General features: G+C 31.6%; 1 protein-coding gene across 1 annotated transcript; it reads right to left on the reverse strand.

Moving 5' to 3' along the window:
- Nucleotides 1-218: 218 nt before the first annotated feature.
- LOC110816357 (kiwellin-1-like) lies at nucleotides 219-2,098 on the reverse strand. The gene is made up of 3 exons (XM_088210324.1): nucleotides 2,011-2,098; nucleotides 1,381-1,402; nucleotides 219-808 (listed from the first exon to the last, which is right to left on the reverse strand). The coding sequence occupies exons 1-3, from the start codon at nucleotides 2,096-2,098 to the stop codon at nucleotides 229-231; spliced, it is 690 nt and encodes a 229-aa protein (XP_088066450.1). The 3' UTR covers nucleotides 219-228.
- Between the last annotated feature and the right edge of the window lie 19,766 nt (nucleotides 2,099-21,864).

The raw sequence follows: 21,864 nt of genomic DNA on the forward strand, positions 1-21,864 counted from the left end.
AAGTTATATATTGCAAGATAAACAATAAAAGTAACTTAATCACAATACCCAAGATCTTTATTAAGTGGTGGTTCTTCAACAACCATACGCAAGCTTACAAGTAACAAAAAACAAAATGAAAAAAAAAAATAGCAATAAAGAAAAGTACTTATAGTACTATATTTCTTGAGACAGAAACTGATGATAAAATACGAGCAAATAGTCAAACATTAATAAAGAACAAAATAATTAAGCATCAGACCAATATATATCCGTTTGACCCCATTTATTAGTACTCTCAGGTACTCCCAGTGCCTTCCAAACAGCTTTTGAGGCATCGACGATATTATTAGAACAAACAGGTTGGTAATCATGTTCATCATCACATCCCATTGTCGAGTTGCACTCATCAACCACTTTAACCTTAACAGTTCTCCCATTGCCATGGATATTTATATACTTTAAACACCTACTTCTTTTGTTATACCATCCAGTTGAAAGAGCAACCATAGGTTCTTTATCTAAGTGATAATTGTTATCACATTCAGATGGACCGCCACCATCATGACCTTCTTCAAAATTATTGATTATTAAAGTTGCCTTTGTACTCGCTATGACCGGTGGTGAACACTTATAAGTGGTGTAAAATTTTCTTTCTTTGCAACATTTAGATTCATTTCCTTGATCACATTTTCCTGGTGGTGGTTTTTTCCCTCTTAATTTTCCATTGGGCTTGTCTTTTTGAGCTTCAACATTCAAGTAATGACTTGCTATAAGAAAAAAACAAAGGACAAAAAAAACCCTCAAACACGGAGATAATTTTCTCAATCTGTATTTTTCTATATATAATTATAATTAGATGGTTTTGTTAGAATAAACTTTTTTTTCAAATTCGTAGATCTGTAAAAATTAAACATACATTCTTATACCGAATTAAAGATAAATATAAGCGGAAGTGTACCTAAATTCATCACAAAAGATTTGTTCACATCTAGCAGTAGGATCTTCTGAGTCAACATGGTGCCTTAAAACTAATTTTTCTAGTAACGGAATTTTAGAAAAATAAAATGACAACCTTATGATTTGAAGACCATAACCGCCTTTTATATCGACTACCTTTTACAATTCTCATTTCTCCCATCATAAAATGAGAATATTACAAAAATGTATATGCACATTACAAGTCCATACTTAAATTCGATGCATTAAGACTCAATATTATTTAACCATATTTGATTATTTTTAAGTGAGTCCATTAAAATGATAGCCAGATACGCATACCAATATCCATATTAAGCCCGCACGTTAGAAAATATTCAACAATCTCTCACTTAGTCTTTATATGACACCTTAACTATGCGTTAATAACTGTAGGAGTAATCAGAACTATGTTATCCATACCTGAACACATCACCAAACAATCCTGTCCATCAATCATAAAGACAGAATCAAAGCAGCCTTCGCTACAACTAACGTAGCTAAACCCATCAATGGTCACTTATATCAGTATAACCGAACGACATGAATCAAGCATTGATGTACAGCATGAAAATTACACGCTATGTGATCTAAGCATGCCTATTTTCAACTGGTTCTACCTTAACTTTAGTGAGATCAACTATAAAAAAAAATCAGAAATAATAATATATATAAACATAAATGAAAAAAAAAACTTAAATGAAACCATATATACATAAACCAAACCAAAGTACATAATTTATGATATGTTTTATAAAATAAATGTAACTATGATACAAGACTCTTATTGAAACTACACATCATCTAGGGATACAACACCCATATAAGTTGTGTACTCATGAAAGACCTTAGGTGGTAATCCCTTAATGAGCGGATCCGCAATCATAGAGTTTGTTCTAATGTGCTCTATTGATATCTGCTTACTCTGAACTCTTTCTTTAACAATGAGGAACATAATATCTATATGTTTTGACTTTGTCGAACTCATGTTATTGTTGGAATACATAACTGCATATTTATTATCATAAAATAACTTTAATGGTCTTTCTATACCATCAACAATATGCAACCCAGTGACAAAATTTCGCAGCCATATTTCACGATTGGATGTCTCATAACAAACCACAAACTCTACTGCCATAATAGAAGAGAGTACAAGTGTTTATTTAACACTCTTTCAGGAAATAGCTCCCCTAACAAATAAGTAAATATAGTCTGATGTAGATTTTCTGCTGTCTTGACATCTAGTGAAATCAAAATCAGAATAACCAATTATCTCCAACTGATCTGACATCTTGTATGTGAGCATATAATCTTTTGTTCTTTATAAATACTGCATGACACGTTTGGCTTCTTTCTAATTATCTATACCTAGATTGCTTAAATATCTATCTAATATCCCAATAATGTACGCAATATCTGGACATGTATAAATATGTGCATACATAAGTCTCCCTAATACAAAAGAGGGGTCCCCAAGATCTTTCATCTCAAATTTCGTTGTTAGAAATCTCTTGGTTTCGTGCAATAAACCTATATTACTGCTGGTAAACAGTATGTCATCGACATATAAAATTAAAAAAATATATTTACTCTCACTAAACTTATGGTATACAAAATATTCTACTAAATTTATCTCAAAACTAAACGAGATAACGACTTGATGAAATTTGTGATATCATTGACGGGAAGCCTGTTTAAGTCCATAGATGGATTCCTTTAGTTTTCAAACCATTTATTGTGTGTCTTCGGATAAAAAGTTTTTTGATTGCATGATATAAATTGTCTCATCACCATTGAGAAATGATGTCTTAACATCCATCTGATGTAACTCAAGATCAAAATGTGCCACTAAAGTCATTATAGCCATGAAAGAGTCTTTTAACGAAACCGGAGCGAAAATCTCTTTATAATCGATGCTTTTTTTCGGTGTAAAGACCTTAACGATGAGACGAGTCTTGTACTTTCCACATTACCTTTCGAATCCCTCTTGGTCTTAAATATCTATTTGCAACTAATAAGTTTTGCATCCTTAGGCAATGGAACAAGATCCTAAATGTCATTGTCCTTCATGGACTTTATTTCTTCATTCATGGCATTAATCTACCTATGAGAGTTAGAACTTTCTATGACTTGACACAAGTTGATAGGATCATCTTCCATCGTGTCAATGTCAAACTCATATTCTTGGAGATATACAATATAACATATGGTATTGCACTTTTCCTCTCTCTTGTGGATCTCCTTAATGGCATAAGTTCTTGAGGATGTGAAGTTTGTGCTTCAGAAAAAGATTCCTGAACAGGAACGAAAGATACTATGACATTATTTTGATTTAGAGTTACTTCTTGAACAATGTTATGTATAAAAACCTAATCTTGATCATTGTCAAGAGCACATGAGAGAATAGGAATATTGACCCATTTATCTTCAAAAACAAGGTCGCGAACATTTTCTCCCCCCGCAAACTCAACATCCTCAAATAATTAAGCATTTTTTGTCTCAAAAATTATTTTAGTAGTGGGATCATAAAACTTGTAACCCTTGGATTGCTCAGAATAACCAACAAAATAACAACTAATAGTCTTAGAGTCCAGTTTTTTTTCATGTGGCCTATAAGGCCTAGCCTCAGTTGAACATCCCCAAATGTATAAATATCTCAAACTAGGCTTCTTACCCATCCAAAGCTCATAAGGGAACTTTGTAATATCTTTAGTTAGAATTCTGTTGAGTAAATATGTTACGATCTTTAATGCTTATCCCTAGAGTGATTCAGGTAAGGTAGAATGACTAATCATACTCCTTACCATATTCTTAAGTGTTTTGTTTCGCCTTTCAGCAACATCATCCATACTAGGAGGACCTGGCATGGTGTATTATGGGATAATACTGCATTCCTCTAGAAATCAAATAAACGGCTCTGGACATTGTTTACCTTATCCATTAGATCTACCGTAGTATTCACCACCACGGTCAGATCTAACAACCTTAATCCTTTTGTTGAGTTGATTCTCAACTTCTGCTTTAAAAATTTTGAACACATCCAGGGACTAGGACTTCTCATGAATGAGATATAGATAGCTATATCTTGAATAATCATCTATGAACGTTATGAAATATTGTTGACCATTCCAAGAAGCAGTAGAAAATAGTCTACAAATATCTATATGAATGAGTTCTAATACGTCCGTAGCTCTGTTAGCACCTAATCTTTTAATGTTTATCTATTTTCCCTTGATACAATGAAAACATCTATCAAAATTTGAAAAATCAAGGGGATCTATAATTTCGTCCAACACGAGTCTCTTAATTCTCCTTTGGGAGATGTGACCTAATCTCTTGTGCCATAAAGAAGCAGAATCCTCATTAGTTAATTTTCTCTTTATACCTCTTGTACCAACATACAAGGATTCATTATAAAAAGTAATTGTATCAAGCAAATAAAGATTATCATGCACTGATAAAGAAGTAGAACCAACCAGATTTGAATTAAAAAAAGACTAAATTTTCCATTTTCAAACGAATATGAATAACCAAATTTGTCTAATAAAGACATTGAAATGACATTCCGTCTAAATAATGGTACAATAAAAGTCTGTTCTAAATCCAAATAAAATCTAGTCCTTAACAACAACCTAAATTTGTCAATTGCTTCTACCTCAACTAGTTTGCCATCACCCACATAAATGAATCTAGCACTATCATTTGGCTTGCGGCAATGGAGGCAACCCTGTATAGACACATTGATGTGAGTTGTAGCACTAGAATCTATCTACCAAGTGTGTGTAGTTATAGAAGTTAAATTAACCTCAGAACAAATAAAATTAAGAAGTATGTCTTTCTTTGCACGCCACGCATGATAGTTAGCGCATTACTTCTTCTGGTGTCCTGAAGCTTTACAGAAGACACAAACATTTTCCGTCTAAACCTTTTCTTGCTTCTTCTATTGTACTAGAACTGCAAAACATTAACCTGTTTTCTTTTTCTTGTTCTTCTTATTCTTTGAGATCACTGCTAAATAAACACTCTCTGTCCTCTCAGACTTGAGTTTTTTCTCCTCTTAAACACAATGTGAAATGAGTTCATTCAGATTCCAGGATTATTTCTTATAGTTGTATGTCATCTTAAAACGATTAAACTATGATGGAAGAGAAATAAAAACAAAGTACACAAGTACTTCTTCTGACAAGTCAACTCTAAATGTTTTGACCTTTGCATGCTTATGTGATATCTCCATTATGTGCTCTCTAATGTTTTCATTTCCCTTATACCTCATAAAAAAAAGAGTCGACAGAAAGTGTACATGCCTCGGCCTTATCACTTCTAGTGAAACGTTATTATAGAGAATGAAAAAAATCTCTAGTTATTGTGATCTCATCGGACATAGTGCATCAAAAAACCTCTGGAATGATCTATTCTATAACCAACATACTCATATGGTTTGACCGATCCCATCTTTCAAACTCCTTCTTTTCCTCAAGGTTCTGTCAGGAGTAATCAGATCGGGTTGATCAACCCATAAAGTTCAATCCATATCCATAACTCCAAACACAAGTCAAACACTGTTCTTCTATTGCTAATAACCGACCTCTTAGACAAGCTAGCAAGAATTTATATCCAAAAGATAGTCAAGCTATATGTAGTTCTGGTGATAGTGGTATCCGACAGAGATCCTAGGTTCACCTCTCAGTTTTAGTCTAGTTTTCAGCAAAAAATGAGAGTGAAACTGTCCATCAACACCGCATTCCACCCTCAAATCAATTGAAAATTAGAACAAACAATTCGCACACTAGAGTATATGCTTTGAGCTTATGTTCTAGATTTCAGAGGCCATTGGAACAATCACCTACCTTTGATAGAGTTCGCCTACAATAACAGCTACCACATAAGTATCGACATGACCCCCCGTATGAGGCATTGTATGACCATAAAACTGTAAATCATTAAATTTAATAATAAATTTTAAATGAAGGTATATTCTTATATCAAGATACTGAGCACTTAATTAATGCTCTATCTTATACTAGTGTGTTCACCAATTTCCTTACTCATTAAGAAAATGTTTGGATTTAGTTATAAATTGGTATGGACTACTTGTTGCTCAGATGATCCTATTTTATTCTATTGTACTGGAACTACAACATATTAACCTATTTTCTTTTTTTTCTTCTTCTTATTCTTTGATATCACTGCTAAAATAACACTCTTTGTCCTCTCAGACTTGAGTTTTTTCTCCTCTTGAACACAATGTCAAATGAGTTCATTTAGATTCCAGGATTCTTTCTGATAGTTGTATGTCACCTTAAAATGATTAAACTATGATGGAAGAGAAATCAAAACAAAGTACACAAGTACTTCTGCTGACAATTCAACTCTAAATGTTTTGACCTTTGCATGCTTATGTGATATCTCCATTATGTGCTCTCTAATGCTTTCATTTCCCTTATACTTTATAGAAAAAAGAGTCGACAGAAGTGTACATGCCTCGGCCTTATCACTTCTAGTGAAACATTGTTCTAGAGAATGAAGAAAATCTCTAGTTGTTGTGATCTCATCGGACATATTGCCTCAAAAAACATCTGGAATGGTCTATTCTATAACCAACATACTCATATGGTTTGACCGATCCCATCTTTCAAACTCCTTGTTTTCCTCAGGGTGCTGTTAGGAGTAATCGGATCGGGTTGATCAACCCGTAAAGCCTAATTCATATCCATAACTCCAAACACAAGTCGAACACTGTTCTTCCATTGCTTGAAATTTGTGTCGTTTAACATTGGGATGTAATTAACATTTACAGTGATACTTCCAGCAGAAAATGAAGCTTAACAGAAAACTTACAAAAATAAATAAATTAATACTCACATAAAACTGTAAATCATTAAATTTAATAATAAATTTTAAATGAAGGTATATTCCTATATCAAGATACTGAGCACTTAATTAATACTCTATATTTGGACAGAATATTAACTTGTAAGTGATACCCTATAATAATAATTAAATACAGAAAAAAAAACACATCAAATAATAAACCTTCTATTGGGTCGATTTAAAGTTCATATGTCATATTGAATAACTGTCACATATTCATTACCTCAAAAATGGAATACAATAATATTAAATATTAATATTTCTTTGGATCTATTAACATTCACATAAATTATACTCATACACTATTTATATTATGAAATAAATAAATTATCCACAAGAGATATCATTTTGATGACATGTTGTGTAATTAAATTATTTCAAAATGTATATTCACATCCTAATATTAAAATTCAAAATCAAAACTAAATTTAAACTAAATTAGAAAGAAATTAAAACTAAATTTTAAAAAAAAAAAAAAAAAAGTTGATCGTTGACCTGTCAACTGTTGACAATTCGGGTCAACATCCATCGAGTCTGGGCTAGGTTGGGTCCGGCTCAAATGGGTCTGGTCTTGGGCCATCCGAATGGACTCTTCTTTTCCCTTATTTTCTTGCTTTTCTCTTATTCTTATCGACCAACTCCACATCAATAAATGTAAAAGTAGAAAATTAAACTATCCAGCTCAAAACTATTTTTCCTTTTAATTTTAAATAGTAAATTAAACTTATGCAGCCTGTAATGGCTGCTTCCTTTTTTTTGTTTTTTTCTCATGCAGCCCGTAACTGCTGCCTTTAAATTTTTTGTAAACTGAATTAATTGCTACAGTAAATTTACAAACTAAATTTAGCAGTCATTTCGGCCGCCGAACGGTTGCTGAACTGCCAGATTTTCTTCCTCGTGCAGTGGCGGCAGGCCGCTGCTCTATTTTTTTTTCTCTTGCTTCATATATATATATATATATACATATACAATATTTAACTTCTTAATATATATTTACATATAGTTTTTTTAATTTTCTGCATACATTTTCAACTAATCAAAATAGAATCTAAAATCTTGAATATGAATTCAAAATTACATAATTACATAAATTTTTAAAAAAACTTTCTCAAAAAATTCAATACGGAAATGGTTATGATATTAAATGTTAGAATTTTTTTTTTTTAAAATTCGTAAATATATAAAAATTAAACATACATTCTCGTACTGAATTAAAGAAAAATATAAGCGGAAGTATACATGAATCCATCGCAGAAGATTTATTCGCGTCCGACGATATGATCAATACGGCACCTTGAAATTAATTTTTTCTGGTGACGAGATTTTAGAAAAATAGAATGACAACTTTATGATTCGATGATCATAACCGCCTTTTATATCGACGAACTTTAACAATTCTCATTTCGTCCATAATAAAATAATGATATTACAAAAAAAGTATATCTATACATTACAACCCTATACCTAAACTCGATGCATTAAGGGTCAATATTATTTAATCATATTTGATCACTTATAAACAAATCCATTAAATTAATAGTTTGATACGCATATTAAAATTTACATTAAACTCACACGTTAAAAAAAAAAATCTAGCAGGTTGATACAAATTCATGTAGTTTCTTTATATATACAACAAATGCATGCATGGTACCCTAAATTATATAGTTTTTAATTGATTATCAATCTCAACTGCACCAATTTTTTTATTGGGATTGATCTTAACTTTGGTTGCTTACCACCTGCATATCATTTTTTTAATAATTTTATGACCACTAAAACAAGAAGAATCGATAATTTAAATGGTTTCGTTATATAAATATAATAGTTTAATCTTTGTTTTTCTTGTTCGTATTGTTAAATTTCCTTGTTTAATTCAACTCAGAATTAATGCAAAGAATCTTGTCACGGCAAAATTATTGGAATCCAAGTGAATCCAAGCAAGTTAAAACTCAGACTATCATATACAATTACCATAATTACAGTTGTCAATATGTACATATATATATACATATCGTTTTCAGTTCATTTAAATTAACGTTTCTAAAGTTTTCACAAGCTGTATTTATCTCTTTTCCATTTTATTTAGCATTTCGAATTCTGGCTGTTATGTTGTTTTCAACCGGCTGTGTTATCTTTTTGTGTAGCTCATATATGATATGATTTTTTCCAATGAAGTTAGGTATAAAATATATATATATATATTTTTATATATTTATATGTACATGTAAATTCAAATTGGTAATAGCATTGATACTATATGGACATTCAATTTTATACCAATTGAGCTTCCGTCAGTGTAGAAATTGAGGTTAAGGTCTCAGAAGATTTTTTCTGTGACTTTTACTGTAGTAAACTAATCATGATTTATATTCTAACATGCGATAATTACGTATGTGATTTTGCTTCATAAATCTAACCGGATAAATAAAAGTAAATTAGAGTAAAATTAGTACTATAATTAAACAATTGCTTGGAACACAGTAAAACTTTTGAGCTAAGAGTTAATTTTAGGAAATTGTTGTAGTATTTATTACAATAATGTCTAATAAGATTAAAAATTCTTAAACGATATTTATGTCATGTTTATTGTATTATTATAAATATTTATGAATTATGTTTAATATCTTTCTAGGATTTTAATATACAATGGAAGAGATTGAAACTCCTTAAGTTGGAAACTTAAATATCTTGGAACTGTGCTTGCGCTTGAATTATCAACTTTTTGAAAGAATTGTTCATCTATGAGATTATTATTAAACAAGGTGAAGGAGGCCTCGCGGGTGGGTTTTTGAGAAGGGAATATCTTTAATTTTTCAGTTATACTAAGAGTAATTAGCTCATCGAAGAGTTCCAAGCAAACAAAACTTTTTAATTGGTAAGCTGAACATCAAGATCAATGAACTTATATAAGAGCTATTGAAAATAGTGGAAAATATTAAATATAAAGCTTGAAAAGAACTTATATAACTATAGAAAGTAAAAGATTTCAAAAATCAAATTCATTATCCTCCTAAATTGTTGGAGATCTTTCGGACTAATTATTAGAATCAGAATTTAGTTCATTAGTATTATTGGCTTATTTATTTCAAGTGAAGATCTATATAAATAACCAACTTGGATAAAAGATAAGTAAATAAATCGATTCAATTTTTTTTAATTAAAAATAACTAATAACTATTAGAAGAATAAAATCAGCATTTCATTTAAATATTCACTTATTCTCTCTAAAATTATGTAATACCAAGTGGCATTAAAAATTATTTGCCTCATTTATGAATCATGATCTTTGATTTGAATATAAAAAAAAATTATAAGAACAAGAGAATTATGGATAAAGTAAAGAAAATGAAAAATTAACCATTGTCTTCAAAAGATTCAAAACATTTGTGAAGAAAAAGAAACTTGTAAAAAGAAGGTTCGTATGTGAAGGAAAGTCAGATTAGATTAATGCAATCCCATCAATTATAATAAATTTAAATAATCTAAAAAATATTTATCTTATATGAATGTTAAATTCACTTTGAACAAAATATTAAAAAATTTATCTCAGACATTACATTGTCATATAAAGTTTATTAAAATAATTTTTAATTATATTGTATAAGAATGGTCTTACCATATTTAATGCAATTAAAACATTATTATCATCGATAATCAATCACTTTTGCTTAAACTCAATTATGTACTTTCTAAAATAAAAATTGAACTTCTTTTTTATGATGAAAATTGAACTTTTCTAGGCCAGACACGCTTGAGTGGGTTGAATGGATTTGAATGGGCTTGACAAGAAGTAAATTTTCATCTTAGAAATCCGTGAACTTAGTTTAGCGAACCCATTTCGACAATGCAAGTAATTAATAAAATTAATCACATTATTTGGAATAAATACACTGCTTGTAAATTTAAATTAGATTAAATGTTTATAAAAAAATTATAATCCTAAGATTGAAAATTATACTTCGTATCATTCTAATATCTACTCGTAGTGTTCTTGCGGATCGAACTCGGGAACCGGGAACTCCTGATCTGAAATGGTTAAATAATGAGTGAGCTACACTATCCCATTAAGGATATCACACTATATCGCCGACACAGAAGTAAAGGTTGGTAGAAAACAAAAAACAACCAATAGATCACTAAATTTTAAACCAATACATTCATTAAAAATAAAATCATTTTCTCTTTTACTTACTATTGGGGAATCTGTGAAAACAACCTATAAAGACAATAACATCATGCAGATCATAACTTCATACACAATCAGTGACATAGAACATATTATAAATTCATATTCATTAACAATAACTAATCATCACCGTTTCTTATTTCACCAGCCTACTAGTATCCATGGGGATCCATAGGGGTGTCTCCGCTACACGTGAACCATTTCTCTTAACAATCTTAATTCCAAGGTCGTCTCCATACCCCGTTCGGTATGAGCATCAAGACAGTAAACCTCAATACCCCGTCCGGTATGAGGGTGAAGCGGGCCGTCTTCATACCTCATCCGGTATGAGTGCCAAATGACCAAGTTTCCATACTCCGTTCGGTATGAGACAACGTTAATGGTAGGGTTCCCTATGAACTCGGTCTGTCCACCATCTCCCAGGATATCTAGTGAGGCTGTCACCTTATCTGTTTATAAGATCACATCCCTTTCCTGTTTATCCTTAATCTCCGTTACCAAATCAAACACAATCACATAAACAATGAACATGCACTTGGTAATACAATCATATCTTAAATCCTAAAATCACACAGTGGTCAAGTAATACAGTAATACATGCATTTAAAACTCTAAAACCAGATAGCATCATGCCTTTAAACTGTAAAATAAATCAACAGGAATCAACAGAGAACAATGTCCGACTTCGGGCTCCGTTAGCAATCCGTAATTAATTATGCATATTTATCTAACTTGTACAAAAAACCGTATTATTATTTATTCAAACTTCACATCTATGATAGGAAATAGGGTGAATGGTTCTTATTTAATTTGACGCCGAAAACTAAATGGTTACTGCGCCTACAGGTGGTCCCTAAATTCCTTGAATTTTCCTTCGGGAACTGGAACGCGCTTACGGTACCTATAAATGTCCCAAATAAACCCAAAATCAGTCCCAGGGGCTACTCGTCCAATTTCAAAAATTCGACATGGCAGCTCCACCGTGCTCTGGCGACGTGCTGCCGCCCGCAGCGGCGACCCGCCTCGGGTTGGCTGTTTTCGGCCGTTTTCAGTCGAATTTAGCCAAACTTGCATCGGTTCCTACGAGAAAACACACTTAGGTCCCTTGTTGGCCGAAAAAACTTAGAAAACTGAAACTCACCAGCGGTGGGGCTCTCCGGTGCGGCGGCTCCTCCAACTCACGTTGCGGTTGGGTGTTTTGCTTCACTCAACCTATAGAGAAGGAAACGATGATCACAACAGTGAAAAAATACATCGAACAGGAATGGGGAAGGACTTCATCGGAGGCGTTTTTCGAAACACCCTGCAGCAGCGCCGCCGAGTTTCGGCAAATTGGCTGGTTCTTTCACTCCGATTTGGCCATGGGTGGGTTTAAAATTGAATTTCGTGCAAGAGGGAAAATTTTTATCTCGTTTGACGGTCGGAAATTGCTCCGATGCGGCGGTGGGTGGCAGTGTTCGGCTCCCCAACGGCTGGGTTGTCTTCTCCGGCGAGGGGCTCTAGTGACTAGGGTTAGGGTTTGGGTGCGGATGGGGTTATTATACCCATCCGCTTTTAATCTGGACCGTCTATTGCTTTTAATCTGAACTGTCCGATCGCGATTAAATAGGGAGTAAATCTGAACCGTTCATCGCAATTCAATATGGGCCGTTCGTGCGCGATCCAATCTGGACCATCTGTGCGCGATGCAATCTAGGCCGTCCGTGCACGCAGGAACGGATCTCAGCCGTTCGATCACGTGCATTTTGAATCGTCCACGTGGTTCCCCTCGTGTGGCCTCGCGCGTCAACGCCTCTGCCACCTAGCGCGTCCTGGTTGGTCGGGGCTACTAACCGGGCATCTGACGTGGCGCAATTTTTTCAAATTGCGTTTTAACCTTCTGTTTCCGATTTTTCTTTCAAAAATACCCCTAGAACCCAAATTTTCACCCATTTTTTTCAAAATTATTTTCAATTAAATCCTTAACTAATTTTTCACCCTTTTTATTGTTATTATTATTATTATTTTCATTAAATTAAATTAAAATAAAATAAATTCAATTCAATTTAATTAATAAATAATTATATTTATAAAAAAATAAAATAAAATTAAGAAAAATGAATGTTGGATGTTATATAAATAATTTTATAAGTTAAATGACTTAATTATAAGTTAAATATTTTTTTTTATATTTTGTCATTTAATATTACATATAATAAGATAGAGACAAATTTGTAAATTGACTAAATATATAATCATATTATCCTATGAATCCAAACAAAACGACTGTTATTACTATACATTAATAGAAAAAATTTTCAAATAAGGTATAATTTTGTAATTATTATTTTATACAATTATCAAAGCTTATCGTACATTAATTACCCATAAAAAAATCAATCAAACACAAAATTAGTCCTTATTTGGATGACTTTTATGATGGTTTATTAATGTATGGTATTGCATGTTAAGTGTATAGTACGGTAATGTTCAAGTTATATCATGTTTGGAAAGATTATGTATTAATATATGATAATAACAATTATTTTTGTTTAGATTTATAAGATGATATGTCTGTATATTTGATTAAATTATTTATTTTACTAATATCTTATTGTATGTAATAATAAATAAAAAAATAAAAAAATAAAAAATAAAAAATATATGTAATTAAATATATTATATATGTATATATATAATTAAATATATAGATAAATGTATATATTTAATTAAATAAATAAATTTTATAAAAAAAAATCAGGTAACAATACAAAAGAAGATCAAGTGGCTATATGTATGTATGTCTGTATATATATAATTAGATTAAAAAAATTAAAGAAAAAGAAGAAGATTTTTTTGTAAATACTATTATTCATATTTATTTGTATATTCTTATTATTCTTATTACTTTTTGTATATTAATTTTATTTCTATTATTTTGTTATATTTCTATTATGCACTATTATTAGTTTCAGTTATTTTTTTAATATGTACCAGATCAATTTTTTTATTTAAAAAAATGCATAGTACCATAAATATAAGAATTTTAAAAATATAGCACTTGTTCAACTACTCTAAATACAAATTCCACATAGATTAATCACTTTAAACTGCAGATTAATCCATCAAAATAATAAGATTCATCTACTTCTCTAATAAACTATTAATTGTTTATATAAAATCCACCGACCACATAAAGAAACAGAATACATCATGCAACATAAATTTTTCAATTTTTCTAAATCCATACTTGAGTCTTGCATGTCGACAACAATAACCCCTATTTTCAGTTATCTAAACATGCAAAGAAATTAAAAAATCAAATATTACCTCTATTAGTTGCTTTCACACCTCTTCTTCCGCTTCAAATTTTTCAGTTAGCAGATGTCAGGCAAAACCACTCAACCCATTTTTGAAATGTCATACCATTTCTAGAATTGTCTCTTTAGATTTTTTATACAGTTGTACACTCACTCTTTATCAATTAGCATGTTTAGGAAGGAGCTCTTCATTCATAACACGATACAATTACTGGCTTGTGCGGTGAATGTCCCACCAGATCTATGGCTCAAGCAATGTTGATGGTAAAAAGCATCTACAATGCATCATCCAAACAATCCATCCAGTGGGTAGTGTTATTCCCTTGATATGCAGATTTGTTCCTACTGGCCATTTTATAGGACATTACAACACAAAACCAACAAATATAATCATTATCAAGAACAAGAAGTTCATCGAAATATAAATCGTGTACAATAAAATAAAATCCAAATTGTAGTGTTCAATTATGTTATAAAAATAAGATTAACCTTAATGCAGAAAAAATAGGAGAAGATGCTAGTTTTTCTACCCATGATCCTTAATTGTTGATGTCTTTTCTTTTCTCTTAGATGCTACTAGAGGTACAAGTAATCTTCATACCCCCAAACCTAAGTTTGTTTATATTTTAATTCAACGTGAGAGAGATAATGGTAATATATATATATATATATATTTTTCTGAATGTTATCTTCTTCGCTTAACTGAAAAAAAAATAAGTTTTTTCTCCCTTATATATACTCGCCAAGAGTCATGTATTTTTATATTAAGGGTTTCTTCCTTATAGACTCAAAAAGAGTTATGTCTTTTTACAATGGGTGTTATGGGCGTTTTTAATTTTATATAACATCCTTCACTCAGCTATACAAGCCACATTAATCACAATATACTACCACATCAACACATCTCTCACGCTTCATACAAGAAATGGGGCGTGCGACCAAAAAACAACAAGTAGTGTTATATTAAGTCACAATCTAACTAATACAACACTTTCATATTTATAATACCCCAGATCATTTGAACAATACTGTTAGCATATACTGTCCCTCTATGCTATAATAATATTACTTGGTTATATACAAAATATATTTGCCCAGGTTTATGTGATGATGTCAAAAAGATTCTTCTTTAGATACTTATGACAATCCATCTCAACTTGGCTACTTTCCTAACATGTTTCGCTGGACCGTATAGGTCATGGCCTTTTGAAACATATTAAAGTAGTGACACCAAATCTTGACTTCATGTGATAACTCCAAATCAAAGGGTAACATATAAGGAGGACACAATAGTCCATATGTTTCACACAGTGATAAAGTAGGAAATTATTTTGTCGCTTCCTATATTGGTTGTCATATAGCACATACAGTATGATATGTATGTCATAAATATAGCTCCCACTAAGTTGGGCATATCACTCTTCTATGTCATGAGAATCATAAGTCGAGATACTACTCAAGTATCTCAAGCCACTTGATCAACATACTCAATGTGTGACCTAACACTCGATATTTGACTCATAGTCTTTAGTATGAAATCGGGTATATTTCATACTCAACTCTCTAAAGTCTTATTTTAAACATACTAAGGCGACTATAAAATTTAATATTTTGTCATTAATACAACACAAGTATAAAAAAAGTTCATATTGCACATACTTAACACTAATATGATTTAATCTTATCCTACCCGCTACTCAAGTATTAGGGAGATCACCCGTGTGGGTCGATCATAAAGCCTGATGACATTATTACATGCCTAATCATGTAATTTTATTCATGAACATTTTATAAGAAAATAACAACTTTTATTTCATAAATGATTAATACACAAAAAACATGTCTATTACGTATTAAATCCCACTGGAAAATTAAAGTCTACATAAACCTAGACTTTTAACATGACCCTGAAAAGCATCTCTAAGCATAGACTAGTCAAAGGATCAATAACTATTTTAGTAGTGGATATATACTTAATAGCAACATTTTCTTTTTTTTTGATGGCGCTTCGAACAAAGTGATAACACCTCTTAATATGTTTGGTTTCTTATAGAATTTTCAATCCCGAGCACATTGATAGCAACAGTATTATCACAATATATTTCTATAAGTTCATCAACTTTAGGGGTGATGTTGAGATCCTGCAGAAAGCTTCTCAACTAAATTGCCTCCAGTACAGCAAACAACTAATAATATACTCTGCTTCCATTGTAGATAAAGCAACGCAATATTGTTTTTTACTACACCAAGGATAAAAACATATCCTGAGGTCGACTTAGATTCATCCCAGTTGAAACCTCAGTCTGCATTTGAATATTTTTTCAACCTTAAGTCCCTTCCTTAATAACAGAGGACTAGGTCACTTGTACCATGAAGGTAGCACAAGATTCTCTTGATTGCTTACCAATAAGCAGGTACAAGGTTACTTTGATAACAACTTACCAAACCAGCTGCAAAATAAATGTCTGGTCATGTACACAACGTGGCATACATCAAACTGTCTATTGCACTAGCAAAAAAAACGTTGCTCTTTTTTTTTTCTCTTCATCTATCTTTGGGCACCGATCAAAACTTAAAGTTAGACCCTTCTCAACAGGAGTGTCAAAGGGTTTGAAGTAATGCATCTGATATCGTTCCACGACTTTCTTAATATATGCTTTTTGGCACAGTCCTAAAAGTTTCTTGGGATGGTCTCTCATTATTTTCATGCTAAGGACAAACCTAGCTTCACCCATGTCCTTCATCTTAAAAATAGAGAACAATCACTACTTAGTGGCATTGATCATCTCTATGTTATTTCCAGCTAATAGTATGTCATCAACGTATAAGGAGAGAAACACAATCCCTCCCGTTGTTTTCTTAACATACAGACAATGATCTTCATCTACCATAGACAAGCCAAAAGATGTAATGACTTTATGAAATTTGAAGTACCATTATCTGGAAGACTACTTAAAACCATATATGGATCTTTTAAGACTACAAATTTTATTTTTTTGACTTTTTTAGACAAACCCAATATGTTGATCCATATATATTTCTTCCTCGAGTGTACCATTGAGGAAAACAATTCTAACATCCATTTAAATAACTTCAAGTCCAAATTGGCAACTAGGGCTAGAAGAAGGCGAATTGAAGCAAATCTCACCATAGGAGAAAAATTCTCTTTATAGTCTATACCATCAATTTGGGTAAAACATTTTGTTACTAGTCAGGCCTTAAACTTTTCAATTGATCCATTTACTCCACATTTTATCTTGAAAATCCACTTATTTCTAATTGATTTATATTGAGGCAGAAGCTCAACTAATCTCATCCCTCATGGTATCAATCAACTCCTTACTGATTAGTGAATTCACAACCTCCTTAAAGCAGGTGGATTCCTTAATCATTAAAGGAGTGCATAAGAAAATTTCTCATTTGATTTGGAAATATCATCGAGAAATTTTTTCACGTTCACTCTTTTGGATTCTAGGACCTTCATCACTTGTCTGACTTGATGATAAATTTCTTTCATTGTCCCTTAGTGTGGCATTTGAAACTTGAAGACTTACCTTATGTTCCAAGCTTAGATCTTGAAGACTAACCCCCATTTTTTAGTGGATTATCATTTGTAGGCAAATTTTCACCATCTAGAATAGTATGATCACTCCTACTATCTCCTTCATTTGGTGGAATATCACTATCTTTAGTGACTTAGTAGGTTCTCAATACCTCACTCTCACTAATAAATAATTGTATGTCCTCTTATAACTCATACAATTCGAGATTTCTTTTTATTTCACCAATTTTTAGGAACTTATCCTCAAGGAAATCAACATTACAGGAGTCAGTTTTTATCATGCCACCATTTGGATGTTCTCTAAATATTACATATCATTTTGAATATTCTGGATATCTGATGAACCCTATCTTAATTGTTCTTAGACCTAGTTTTTCGTGCTTGTGAGTTAGGTTATGCATATAGCCTGTCAACCTCCAAAAGACATAAATGATCCAAAATGGGCTTCTTGTCATTCCATAACTCATATGGAGTGACAGGTACACTTTTACTTGGTACACGGTTAAGGATGTAGGTTGTCGTAAGCAACATATCTCCCAAAAAATTGTTAGAAAAGTTAGCATGTGTCATCATTGATCTAACCATGTGTAGTAATGTATAATTTTTTCACTCTACAACACCATTTTGTTGTAGAGTATGAGGAATTATAAGTTGCCTACGCATACCTTTTTTCTTACAATATTCTTTGAACATATCAGAAATATATTCATGACCACGATCGATTCAAAGAGTTTTTACTCTTCGATCCAATTGATTTTCCACTTTTGCTACAAATTATTTGAACATATCTAGCATTTTATAGTGGTAAAAAATTAAATACACATACCCATATCATGAATAGTCATCTATAAAAATAAAAAAAGTATATAGTACAATGACGTGTTTTGATATTTAAAGGGCTACAAATATCAGAATGGATTAATTCTAAGGGACTTAACGCCCTTGAAGCCTTACCAAAAGACTTCTTACTCGCTTTACCAGCTAAGCATGGCTCACATTTATGCAGCATAACCTTAATAAACCGATCGAAAAGACTTTCTGTAGCTAGTCTACTAATTCGGTCTTGACCAATATAGCCAAGTATAGCATGCCACTTAACAAATTTAGAATCACAATCAAAGTCATAAACATAAGCAAACAAAGAATTATTATATATATTATCATCAAAGTGAAGAATAAAGAAATTATTTCTTAAAGACCCATGATCAAATGTATCGCCATGATATAAAATATCTAAAGTAGCAGGCTTAAACTTAAAAGAAAAACTCAATCTTAACAACGAAACAACTGAAAGTAAACAACATCGCACCCCTAGTGCATAAAGAATATCATGAAGGAGTAAAGTATTTCCTCCATGTAGCTTGAGCTGGTATGTTCCGATTCGAAGGACGTCTTCTTTATTGCCGTTGCCCAATACAACAATTTACGAACCATACGAACACAATGGTAGTCCACGAATCTAACTCGATCTTGAACTACATGTTTGCTTGCTCTCGTGTCTACAATCCAATTAGAAAAAGAATTAGCAACTAATAAATAAGAACAAACAAATAAATCAAGAGGCAAAATAGAGAAATGTACCTTCTTTGGCTCAAAATAATCACGAGCAGACCCTCGTTGCCGCAGTTGTAGCACTTCATATGTACTATACTTTTCTCTCTGTGACCCTTAGCCTTATGTTGTTTGGCCACACCACCTTTATGTCCATTGGCTTGAGAAGGGCACCGACCTTTCTTAAATTGCTTGGCAAGATTAGGTTTATTTCCCTTGGTTTGACCCCATGGGTAATAAGTGCCACATTAGAAGGATTAAACGCCTTTTGATGCTCAACTTCCATCTCAATGTGCCTAGCAATTTCAGAAAAAATATTAATGTGTGCGCTATAAACCATCAAGAGTTTAAATTTTTTCAAACATTCAGGTTCATCTGGAAATGAACGAATCACATTCAGAACCTACTCTTGATCTCTTATGTCATGTCCTCTAGCCTTAAGGTCATGAACCATATCACTCATGACATGTAAGTGTTTAACTATACTGTGTTTTGGATCCATTTCATACTTCATCTACTTTAAATTTAAAGCACAGAGCCTTGTAGTGGATGTCTAACCATAAGTGATCTTAAGCTTATCCCACATGTCCTTAGTCGTGGAACAACTCTCAAATTCTCCAATGAGATCGTTATGCATGCAATACAACATACTATAACGCGCAAAATGATCCTTCTTAGACTATTCCTGGTATGCAGCCACATCCTTATTGTACCAGTCACTACCAATATAGTAGTGATCAAGATTTCTAAAACCTTGTGCTCATTAAGGAGATACTGAATTTTCCTATACCATATATCATTTGTCACAACAAGCATATAAAAAATGGACATTTGTCACAATTTTTCATAATTAAATTATCAAAATTTCATTATATATATCACATGTTCGAAAACTTCACTAAATTCATAATTATTACATATGATACAAACTAAAAATATTATAATTTAATTATTATAACAAAAAAAATTAAATAAAATATATTCATGTAACCCTTTAATTTTGTCAAACTAACTGACATAAAAAAAATCATATAGATATATGCATTATCTCTATTTAATAAAAGAGACGTAATTGATTAATATATATAAACTAATTAATATATATTAGTACAGTAATGACAAAACAATATTATAAAAGACTAACATGCTGTTCAAATAATAAAATAATATACATATATGGAATACTATTAAATTACCTATATTGTCTGACTAAAAAACATGCGCAGAAACAAAATTATATGTTTAGTTGGCCCAATGTTAGAAAAGGTGATAAATTAAGATTATGGTCTAGGAGTTCATGGGTTCAACTCCTTCTCTCAATATTTGATTTTTTTTTTTTTTCTTTCTAAAGAGAAAAAAACAAAATTGATGAAATCATCATCACATCATATGAGAGAGAAAAGAAGAAAAAAAAGGGGATCTTGCTTTCCTTCGCTTAGAGTCGTCTATGTATATATATCTTCAATCTCTTTGTTAAGTTTTCTATACATACATACATACATACATACATACATACATACATATATATCTTTAACATTTTTCTCTCTCCCAGTTTTCTTTCTTCCTTTACGCACACACAACAAATCCCTCTTTTTTCGATTTCCTTTTTTTTTTTTTTTCATTCTGTCACCCATGGCAAAGCAAGATATTAAGATAATTAACATATGAAATGCGCCCCTCAGTCGGTATTTTTTTTTTTCATATTCTTATAAAACAAAAATATATATGAAAAAGGAAAAATAACAGCATGTTTTCTAGATTCGTCATTGTAAAAAATAAAGAGACTTAATCCAAATTAAACATAATTATTACAGAAACAGATGCAGTTAGAACTAACCTTAATGCAGAAGCCACTTGTGATCCATTTGGCTGATTAATGAATTTATCTTCTATTTGTACTATACATCGTAGCACATTATAGGAATAGCGACTTATCGTCTTTCCCGATCGTCAAAATTGTCAAGACATGACTTGATTTATCTCATTGTGCCCTAATAAAGAAAATATTTTAGTAACTTGTTCTTCCACAGTTACACGAACGGTGGGTCTAAGTCCACCGTACATAACTAGTAAATGACATAAATTCATAAAGGATGGAGCTTTCATCCTAATGATGTGCCGACCAACACTCAAAATGAAAATAAAAACAAACTTTAGAGCAACAAATGAGGAACCTAAAATAAGAAAGAAAGAAAAATGGTAGAAATCCCTCCTTCAATTAAACTACTTTGAGCACATAAAAACCAAAAGCCCCCCACCAACACTCAAAAGGAAAAATGAAAAACGTAAAAAAAAAACTAAAAATCTAGGATTGAATAGAACAAAAAAAAATTTGAAACGCAAAGCAACAAATTTTCCTGATGGACTCAACATTAACATCACAAAATCCAAAACTCCATAGTTTTAAAACAAAAACCCAAATGAAATAAGAG

This window comes from Carica papaya, chromosome 8, assembly GCF_054855325.1.
Source record: "Carica papaya isolate Zhongbai chromosome 8, ASM5485532v1, whole genome shotgun sequence".
In the NCBI taxonomy this organism is placed as follows: domain Eukaryota; kingdom Viridiplantae; phylum Streptophyta; class Magnoliopsida; order Brassicales; family Caricaceae; genus Carica; species Carica papaya.